This window comes from Hippocampus comes, unplaced genomic scaffold (assembly GCF_001891065.2).
Source record: "Hippocampus comes isolate QL1 unplaced genomic scaffold, H_comes_QL1_v1.1 scaffold158, whole genome shotgun sequence".
In the NCBI taxonomy this organism is placed as follows: Eukaryota; Metazoa; Chordata; class Actinopteri; order Syngnathiformes; family Syngnathidae; genus Hippocampus; species Hippocampus comes.
The window spans coordinates 2,106,972-2,118,356 of NW_017805548.1; the positions used below are offsets into that span (position 1 = coordinate 2,106,972).

At 40.2% G+C, this 11,385-nt stretch overlaps 1 protein-coding gene across 2 annotated transcripts in view; it reads left to right on the forward strand.

Annotated features, from left to right (window-relative positions):
• Positions 1 to 2,633: 2,633 nt before the first annotated feature.
• Positions 2,634 to 11,385, forward strand: part of mtmr7b (myotubularin related protein 7b) — a 28,770-nt gene continuing 20,018 nt past the window's right edge. For both annotated transcript variants that reach the window (XM_019879695.1, XM_019879696.1), the window contains exons 1-4: positions 2,634 to 2,923; positions 4,069 to 4,194; positions 6,201 to 6,363; positions 9,203 to 9,360. In XM_019879695.1, coding sequence (XP_019735254.1) covers positions 2,900 to 2,923; positions 4,069 to 4,194; positions 6,201 to 6,363; positions 9,203 to 9,360 — 471 coding nt within the window. In that variant the 5' untranslated portion in view covers positions 2,634 to 2,899. The remainder of the gene's footprint in view (positions 2,924 to 4,068; positions 4,195 to 6,200; positions 6,364 to 9,202; positions 9,361 to 11,385) is intronic.

An 11,385-nucleotide genomic window follows, 5' to 3' on the forward strand; every position in this document is an offset into this window, starting at 1 on the left:
CCCAGTCTCACCTGTTGTGTCCGTCCCGTCAGGAAGCTGAGGATCCACTGGCAGATCGTAGGGGACACACCGAGCTGGAGAAGTTTGGGGGTGAGGAGCTCCGGGATGATGGTGTTGAACGCAGAGCTGAAATCCACAAACAGGATCATTATATAAATAAGAAATTATACAACAAAACATAGTGAATGAGTTCATATCAGAAGGAAGCCAACACATATACAGTAGAAAAGCATTTCATACGCTTGATTCACAATGAGGGCAGCACGGTGGACAACTGGTTAGCACGCCGAGTGCAGAGGTCCAGGGTTCGATTCCGGCTCCGGCATATTCTCCCCCGTGCGGCATGGGTTTTCTCCAGGTGCTCCGGGTTCCTTCCACATTTCAAAAACATGCACCATAGGTTAATGGAACACATTAAATTGTACCTCGGCGTGACTGTGAGTGCGAATGCTTGTTCGTCCATGTGTGCTGTGCGATTGGCTGGCAATCAGTTCATGGTGTACCCCGTCTCCTACCCGATGACGCCTGGGATAGGCTATGGCATGCCCCCATGAGGATATGCGGATTGGAAAATGGATGAATGGATGGATTCAGAATGAGAGTGTACTGAAAAAACAAGTGCACTTGATGTATTAGAAATTGTTGAGTGACACATCAGATAACACACAACACATAAAAAGACAATGGGAGCTAGACATTAATGTGACGTTGGATGATGATATCTGGGATGTCTGCTGTGGCAGTCATATGGGGCAGGGATGTGAACTGTGGAAGGAGTTTGACTGGAAAGCTAAGATACAATTTTTTTAGGACCCTATAAAGGCGTTCTCCGTTTAAAAGTGGGGTTAGTAACAAATGCTGGAAGAATTATGGTCTTGTAGGTGATCAAACCCACATTTTCTTCATCATACAAGCGTTTTAGACTGATGATAAAGGAATATTAGAAAATCCTTGTCACGTGACCCATCCCTGGATCCCTTAATGTTTTTGCTGGATGTACTTTCTGATAGTTTGCATATTTCAAGCCACTTTCCAAAAACATTATTTATATTTTTACTTTTTACATTCTGGTGTAATCTGCAGTGTCTGAAAAAAGTAACGAGCCTAATTCGACATCGTAAAGGGAAGGAAGTACATATTTTGTTTTTAAAATAAATATTCGAGGGAGACTGCGTCTTATTGTCACACAGGTTAAATTGTCACATTGCAATTATCTTCTCCATCAGAGGGCGGAACTAACAACTGGAATACTATTTTTATTCCAGGTTCTCCTTGCCAATTGCAAGCAATTTGTTTTCATAATGTTTTATCCTGGCGCTTAAAGTTACCAGCAACCTTTGTCAGTTTTGTGCTGGTGACGTTGTCGGTACTGTGATTTTGATTGGTGGTGACCTGAGCCCTGAACAATGGTGATGACATTTTCGGTAAACAGCAACTGCCAAAATGGTAGCCCCCTGGGATGGACAAAAGCGAGTGGATTTTCCCGCTTACGATAAATCATGTTCCACAAATGCAATGATAATCACAATGCTGTATTTCAACTAGTTGGGCTCCATAGAACATATTGTTGGAAAGGAAACGTTTGGGTTGACTTCCCCTCTGACTTTTTTTTAACTTTGGGTTGTGCAAAATGGTTAATTGGCGGTCATCTCAGCTGACAATGTGCTCATGTCTTTTCAGACAAGACACAACTATTGACCACAAAGAGGAAGAAAACTATCCACCCATTCTTAACCTGTTAACATTTATCCTAAACATGTAAGAAGTAATCAGAAGATCTTTCTCTCTCTCTCTCTCGCTCTCTCTCTCTCTCGCTCTCTCTCTCTCTCGCTCTCTCTCTCTCTCGCTCTCTCTCTCTCTCGCTCTCTCTCTCTCTCGCTCTCTCTCTCTCTCGCTCTCTCTCTCTCTCGCTCTCTCTCTCTCTCGCTCTCTCTCTCTCTCGCTCTCTCTCTCTCTCGCTCTCTCTCTCTCTCGCTCTCTCTCTCTCTCTCTGGTTGGTAATTTTCACTTTTTTTGCATACGATTCAGTGTGTGTGGAATTTAAAAAGGTTGTTTCTTCATATTCTTCATATAATTTTAACGTGATTTGAGGAATTTTTCTTTTTTTGTTTTTGTCTTTGTGTATTCATTTTTTTGTGTGTTTTGTTACACGTTCCTTGTTCAAGGGGAGCTGTCCAGTTTGTTTTATGTGTATCATGTTATAGATTTATATGGCAGTACAATTTCTGTTTAAAACAAAAAAAAGTTTGACAAAAACTGAACTGTGTACAACTCTCTTCTGAAACATTTACTTCTGTGCATGCAAACACTGTTTTTTCTTCTTTCTACCCCGCAATTTTGCTGCTGTACACTTTAAATTTCCCCAGTGTGGGACAAATAAAGGATATCTTACTTACTTATATCTTTATATTTTATATAAATACAGACGTAGTGAGTGAGTGAGAGAGTGAGACACTGAGACCCATGAACCTTGTGTACTGTGTAGGTTCTCGCTTTCTAAAGAGCAATCTATGTACTTGCATTACTATTGTTGAAGGGCAGATCTGCCACATAGAATATGGCGGAGACTCTCACGTGCCGCAGCAACGAGTCAATCCTCTCAAGGCGCTCTAACATGTCTGTGGCAGATGCAGCCGTACGGGCAGAGTGGGATAGCACGACTGGAGCAAGGTGGTTAGCTTCAAGACCGCGAATTGAGTGCTGTGGCAGGTCTGGTCTCTTTCGTCGTGACGAACATGCTGTAGAAAAGAAAACTATGTGACCTATATAAGAATATTGTCCGAACAACAGCCACATGGAATGCAGAGCACTTGACGTAAAACGGAGATTCTAACATCACAGACGATAAAAAGAAGACGCGGCTGTCTCCGACTTCTCTCCACCATTTTGGTTGTCAGTGATGGAGCACATCCGGACGCCCAAGGTATCTTTGAAATTTTAACAACTACATGGTGATGATGCCGAGATTTTCCGGTTCCTTATTTTCTTACTTTGTGTTTATTATCATCATCTGTGGCCATGCTTCTTAAATTGACTAACGTTACCGGTTGGCAGGTACAAGTATCCGAGCAGCATCAGGCTCAATGGTTTCACTGTGCGGACGTGCAGTTCTGCAAACGGCCTATTAGGTTTTTTTTTTTTTTTTAGGATGGCACTTCTCTTCTATGTGATCCGAGCAATCCTAATAATCGCCCACCCTATCCGCACACACCCCAATGGTGTGTCCGATAATGAAATGGATTTCGTAAAAAAAAAAAAAAAAATCGGGATGTACGTAATACTAACTTATAAAGACATTGTACGTTGATTGATTTTTCTTGCAACAATTATCAACGTGAATGTCTTTTTTCGTCCATTAAAATCCCCCATTATGGCTACGTCCCTGCAGTCTTCGGGCATCTGCCAACCGTGACGCTGCATTTTACTCCGAACCATTTTCACCCTGTTCGTCGTCTCACCACATCGTCAAAGGATACCTATTATAAAGAACTAAGAAATTATCCTTATCAGTGCTTCATGGGAATAAAACTCAAGAAAACTCAGACATTTACAGAACATTTTTTCTGCCTAAAGATTCAGACGTGTTAATTTTTGTTTTGTTAAATAGACACGTTTATTTCTGCTAAATTGTCAAGCCAAGTCAAATGTATTTTTATAGCCTTTAATCACCAGAGTCTCAAAGGGCTTTATATGCTCACCGTTTTTAATGACATCCCCTGATCTTAACCCCACTGGAGGCCAAGGGGAAAAAAACAAACAAAAAAACGAACACTTCTAGGGAAAAATAAACCTCGAGAAGGGGCTGCAGATGATGGAATTCCCTTTCTAAGAAGACCAGGCTGCAAAGAATGCCAAGTGGGCAACATTTAACTCAAAATGTTACTGTACAATCTTAATGAATGATGTAAAAATCCATTTAATAAGATGAAACAATTCAGGAAGATAATGGTGGTTGCAAGGTATTCCATCATACAAATGCTGTATCCCTGACATTTTTGTATGTGTGTGTGTGTGTGTGTGTGTGTGTGTGTGTGTGTGTGTGTGTGTGTGTGTGTGTGTGTGTGTAAGGTGGAAAATGTGCGTCTCCTGGACCGGTCGAAGGGCCAGAGAAAGGCCAGTGTTGGGACGTTCTACCTTTCAGCTACACATTCTATGTTTATTGAGAACAACACTGAGACACGCAAGGAGACATGGGTAAGTAGGAAGCCGTATGCTGGTCTTCATTAACTGCAATAACATCATCTAATCCATGACATATTGACAGCGTCTACGGTGAGGTAGACGCTGAGTACACTATTCCCAATTCTTTCACTCTCAGTTTAATTCTGGCATGGTCAGCCGGTGGGCCTTTCAGTGCATGTACTGTAGGTACATGCCTTGTGAATGAGGCAAAGAAATATGAAATTATAATATAAACCCAATTCCAATTAAGTTGGGACCTGTTAAAAATAAATAAAAGCAGAAAACAACGATTTGCAAATCATGTTTAACCTAAACAGTATTTACTTAATTACACTATAAAGACAAGACATTTAATGTCTGCATTGTCATATTTTATGCTTCATAATGCACCACAGTTTCAATGGAAGACTGGCTTGCCTGCAGTCAAGACCTGTCTCCCATTGAAAATGTGTGGTAAAATACAACAAAGGAGACCCCGGACTGTTGAACAGCTAAAGCTGTACATCACGCAAAAATGGAAAAGGATTACACCTCCAAAGCTGAAACAATTTGTGGAACTGAGTAAGTTACAAAATGTTTTTTGAATGTTGTTCAAAGAAAAAGTCATGTGATGCCAATGATTATTTGCTAATAACAATAAAGTTTATCAGTTTGAACATTTTATCTTGTCTTTGTAGTGTACAGGCGCTCCCCGCTTTATGAACTTTCGTGTTGCGAACAACGGTACATACGAACATTTTTGCGGGTACAGGTATGTCGAAAAATGTTCTCGGACAGAGATGCTGTCAGTCAGATTTTGTATTGCGCGCCTTTTTCCGAGTACTGTAGTACTTCTTTCCGCCGCTAATACCGACGTGAGGCGCTGTGAGAGGAGGAGGAGGAAACGCTTGTCCCCATGAAGAAGTTCGAGACAGAACTCTCTCCCCCTCCATCATCTCCTTAAGCCTTCGAGTACATCTTCCAAAAGTATGTTAAACTTCATTTTATTACACTTATATAAGCCTTAAACATACTTATATAAGCCTTAAACATACATTCCATACAAAATATAGCACTGAAGCAACTTACGTACGAATTCAGCCAGCGAACAATCCTTCGGAAAGTATCTTGTTCGTTACCTGGGGAGCATCTGTATTCAGTTATATAAGATAAGATCAGAAAACCTTTGTTTGTCTCACAATGGAGAAATTCCCAATTTACAGCAGCAAAATTATGAAAGGGAGAAGTACAAGAATAAAAAGTATATAAATAAATATAAAAAAAATAAAGATAAGCATATTAAAAATGGGTGAGTGGGGGTGAGTCCAGGTTTTCAGGTCTGTCTATTCAATAGCCTGACAGCGGTCGACAGGAACGAGCGGCGGTACCTCTCCTTCTTGCAGCACAAATATAATATAGCAAATATAGGTTGAACATGATTTGCAAATCATATTGTTTTTTTTTTTATGTTTAATTGAACGTCCCAACTTAATTAGAATTGCATTCGTATTCAGAAAGATCAGTATTTGACAATAGAACATAAACCCTTGTAAAAAACAAATAAAATAATGTATGTGGGTGTGTTTGGACACAGCAATACAATAACGACTCCTTTTGTAAACTGTATGACCACAAAATTCTTGGACTGTCATGTCTCTCACATAGTTAGTCCCTTGTCCAACGTTCATAAATGACTACTATACAGGTTGCAACTTGGCTTCACATTTTGTGGATATCCATGTTCTGATTACATATATTGACTGATATATCTAACAACCGCCGATTTATTGGCTAGTAGCTTTATTTATTAATTTATTTATTTATTGCCCCCAGAATTGATATCTGCCCAAAAAAATCCCATTGTGGTCAGACTCTACTCCAAACGAAATATACTGCTCCTCCATCCCATAATGATCACCATCAAGATCTAATGTGTAGAAGAAAGCTAATTTTTTCTGGAAACATTTGAAATTTCCAAAGGATAGATTTCATCTTTTCATTCTATGAATTGTAGTTTTAAAATGTGTCTTGTGTTTCAGCTCTTACACAGCATGATAAGCAGTGTGGAGAGGTTGCCCACCACACCCACTGGTAGTCAGCTGATCTTACGTTGCAAAGATTTCAGGGTCATCCAGATTCTCATGCAACAGGAGAAAGATTGTTTTGATGTCCACACCTCATTATTGAGGTTGTCACGACCAGGTTTGTGTGTTTTAAGGGCTAACTGTGTGTCTTTTACACTATCTGATATGTGCGCAACCCACTTCCCCATTCGGTAAGGCGGGCAAAAGCACTTCCTCCTCATCCAGGTGAATGGCGAAGGGGACCGTGACATACCACCCATGGTAACCTTAAATGTCCACAATTTGGGATGCAGGATAAATGTTTTTTTCTACGATACCAATAACCGATAACATCCTACCTCTCCAAACCGATACTGATAAACGTTAACTTTATTTTTGTATATTACAATGCAGTACAATATATCTTTATTTACATAGCGCTTTGACAACAGCTGCAGATGTAGCAAAGTGCTTTAAAGAACAGTTAATGTAAAATAACAAAATAATATAACAAGATGCGGACAGTCATGCAATCTTAACCACTTTTCTTGCATATGCTTATTAGAAGCAGTTCTAGATGAAAGAGGAGAGAATCAAAGTGTCCGTTCACCAGTGGATCAGAGACGTCCTGCTCAAAATGTGCACACGCCTGCAAGAAGCTTAAGTTTGAAAGTAAAGAAGAAGCTGTAGCGTCCATTGATAAAAAAAAAAAAAAAAAAAAAAAAAAAAAAAAAATTGGTTTACTTCCCCTGTCCCATATAAATCGGCTTCATCTCCAAATGCCGACTCTCAGTTCCAGTTACGTATCTGCGCTTCGCGCCGACGCTCCTCTCTCCTCATCCTATGCTCCACAAGCCATCCATCCAGCCGCACCAACGCATACTGTCCAACAGCCCCGCCATCTCCGCTGAACAAAACGGCACTGTGAAAAATGCTGCCCAGGTCAGGCGCAAAAAACACAAGCGCCCTCGGGGCTATCCAGCGGCGACCGTCAAATAGTGCCGACATTTCACCCCATCAAAAGTAGTGCTGGTACACGTGTGTTGCAAAGAAGGCACAACAATCAAATACAGATTCTTCTCCTTGAACGAATGGCGTGGCCAAAATGCTAAAAAAAAAGTCCACAACAGGTCCAAACGAAGGACAACAAACACAATATGACTAAACAAAAAACAAAAACAATTTAAAAAAGTTGAGCTCTTCAAGAGCTGTTGTAGACAGCTGCCAAGTACTTTGGACTGATAAAAGTTGTCTTTTTGTGTATTCCAAATATATCAGTTGTTGCAGCTTAATAAAATATTTCAACCCCTCTTCACACTGATGTAGCGGGGTCAGAGGATGATGCAGTATATAAAAAGTGGTCGGCGACAACGTATAGTCACGTTTTGCTACTTGATGTTGAGGCGATGAATCAATTTCAAAAGCTGTGATGCGTAGCAGTACCTATTAATAAAGTTGGTTTTTATTTTGCTATCACCCATGGTGTTTTATGGATATTTAATAGTACTATTTCAAGGAATGAATCACTCACAAAATTATTCACTTAGTAGTGACATTTCAACAATACCCATTGCACACATACATGGGCACACACATATTTTTCAATAAAGGCAGGACCCCAAACATTTTATTGCTACTGGCCATTTTTATATGACGACATTTAAGAGGGCCAAGAACAAAAACATGATTAAAAAAATATCCCTCACCATAGCTCAACTTCAATGAGCTATGGCCGTTTGTATTCCAACAAGTACAGTTGGACACAGTGCAGTGTCATTTGCTATCCATCCATCCATTTTCTGAACCACTTGTCCTCACTGTTAGCAATTAGCTTAGCCATTGCTTGTTTAATAAGCTGCTTTAAGCCGCTTTTGGTTAGGTTGCCTCTGCTGCCTATGGCGCCTGCCAAACCCAGCAACTATCCATGGAGGTCTTGCTGGTATAACGCCTTGTCTCGTCTGGCATGTTGAAAATGCTGTGAAAATTTGCTAGAAGTCGCTTTGTACTGTAATCCAATGTTGATTAAGGCCACACAGTTATAGTATGTAGCAACGAAGGTAAAAGTACAGTTAAAACAGAAAAGGCACGGCCATCATCATTATATGGCATCCGAAACAGGCTTTCGAATGCTTTCGGGACGACTGGCGCTGAGGGAGCCTCGGCTGTGGCTCTCATTCAAGTGAATGGGACCCAGCATGCGGTGCCTACGCTCATGAAAATTTTTACCCTAAGTATCAATATTTATAATAAATATTGTTTTTAGAGTTGAGGAGACTTCGGTTGGTTGTTCATGTAAAAAATCATTTTAATCAGTCGCCATACCATGAAATTTGGACACAGACTTGATCCCTGATTCAGATTAACAGCTCCAGTAAAACTAAAAGCCGTGTTAACACTGCTCACTGTTATTTGTGAAGTTCCGCGCAGCGACGCCGTATTACCTCCTATGTCATATGCAGCAGAGGTTTTGACTCTTAAAGTGACAATAACTGCACCAACTTTAGTGGATTTGAGGCCGGTTTCAATGTCGGCCTAATTTATTGCTATCAGACCGATAAAAGTGAGGTCATTTTTATCCCAAAATTGGATCGATAATTATCAGCCCAATTAGTTATTGTGCATCTGTATCTACATTGTATTTTTTTTCTTTTTAAACACAAGATGACAATAGCTGTTTAGGCTTCCTTCGTGTTTACATGTATTTGTATAAATAAATTATATTGATATATTTAACTTGTGCCTGCTGACACCAGCCAAAAAGACTTATTTGTTTGTTTTTGTGTAGTTAGGCTTCAACAATCATGTCATCAACCCGTTGTGTTGCTCGTTATTGCAGCATACACAGGAAACCCGCTAACCTGTTTTTCATGTTTGGTTTATGTTCTCTGCCACATACAGTGGATTATTTTATAGCATGTTGAATAATAAAAAACATAGCATTTCATCCTTTTTTTTTTTGCTGGCTCTTCTATTTTTAGAGAAGTACAGTGAGCTGTACTGTCTGTCCTTCAACCCCAACATTAACAAGGAGGAGAGGCAAGAGTCATGGAGCTTCATAGACCTCATGGCCGACTACAAAAGAATGGGAGTTCCAAATAACCTCTGGGTTGTTTCAGCAGCAAACAGTGAATACAGGGTTAGTTGGTCTACTTGTGATTCTTATACCCAACATTTTCATTTTGATGTGATCCATCCATCTATCCATTCATTCATCGAGGCTTGGCAATATATATCGATTTAATTGGCACTCATAGGGGGATAGGGGCTGGGCCAGCCAACGAATAGTGATGATCTATGTTGATCTGTTGTGATCTTTATGTTGAATGGTTGACGTAATTCCCAGGTGCTGCCCAATATGACATTTTAAAAATAACATTAAAAACGGAATTGAAAAAAAAGAATATTGTCAATTTATTTTTAACATCAAATTATTTTGTTAATGGAATTGATTCAATCTTATTCATTTCAATAACTTGATAACTAATTATCATGTCGATGTGTAGCCAGCATCGATGTAAACTTGTCCAGCGAGTTCGATGTAGTTGGATCGCACGGCAGACACATTGATACATCAAATAAATAGATGTATAGTTACACACATACTTTATGACCAACTTTATGAAAAACATTCCTTGATAAACTGTGAGCTGCGCTGACATTTTTCATTTTTCTACTTTTTTTTTGTTTTGTTTTAAAAGAAAACTTGAAAAACGTTTAAATAAAACGTTTTCCAAAGTACATAAAAAATATCAACTAAATTCATGAAATACACTACTCACAAAAAGTTGTATAGTTGGCTTACAGGTGAGCTTTATGAAAAATGTAAAAAGTTCATGCTACACTGATATCATGTTATGAAAGTAGGACATTTAAGTAGAAGGATACACTGGTAATTTCCTCATCTTAAAGATTAATGGAAACAAAAATTAACAACAATGGTGAGTACACCACAACAAAAAATGTCTACATCTCAAAAACTCATCATGTGCCCTTGAGCATCAAATACAGCTTGACAAAGTCTCACGCTGTTCACAAGTTCACTTACTGCTCTCAGGTTATTGAGGTTCTGGAGCGCAGCGGTTCGAGCCTCAATATGGCGACTAAGCTGATCCCACACGTTTTCAATAGGATTCAGGTCGGGAGAACGTGCAGGCCATTCCATTTGAGGTACAACAGTCTCCAACAGTTGTTCCCTGATGATGCGACCTTGATGAGCTGGAGCATTGTCATCCAGGAAAATGAAATTAGGCCCGTGTTGTTCATGTATGGGCACAATCACTGGATTAATAATGTTATTCAGGTAGTAGGGGCTTGTCACAAAGTGTAGGGCAGTTCTGTCCAGACTGGAGACACCTGCCCACACTGTAACACCGCCACCACCCAAAGGTCGTCTGGTGACAACACTGACTGAAGCGTAAGCGCTCTCCTTGATGTCTACAACATTGTTGGCAGCCATCATTTCTATTCAACCTGAATTAACTTTCATCAGAGACCAGCACTGAGGCCCACTGGTCCCTCGTCCAGCATAACTGCTCCCTAGCCCACGCAAGACAATGTCATCAGTGCCTGGTGGTGTGGTCAGGTACTCTTGCAGGTCGTCGAGCACGCAGACCATGCTGATATTAATGGGGCATTTCATCCCCCTTAAACGTGCCTGGAGTTGAGTGGCCTTACTCATTCGGTTTCTCAGGGCATTGTTTACAATTTCAGAGATGAAAGTCCTCTGGATTTTCCCGGAATTCCGGGTTTTTCACATTTTTATGAAAATCTCTCCGGAGAATTGAGGAAAATTTGCCTAAAATTAATCCGGATATTAGTTGACAACATTGAACGAAGACGCGTTTGAGTTCGTTGTTTTGCTTTAACGAGCGTAGCCATATTGAGACACTAACACAAGTAACAGCAGAGATTTTCGTCTCTTTATCAACACATTTGCTAAACCCCAGTGGAACGAATAAAAGACACCGTCGACAAGACAGTTGTCGTAAAAAATATATTTGGACAAAAAGGGAACACAGATTGGCAGAAAAACGTGTCCGTCCGACTTCGAGTGTTGTCTCGGCTAGCTTAGCTTAGCTGTTGTGTGTGACGTCGGGTGTGTGAGACGTCGTTGCGTCGGCGCTTATTGGTTGAAATCAAAAGACGCGCTTGCGTACATGTT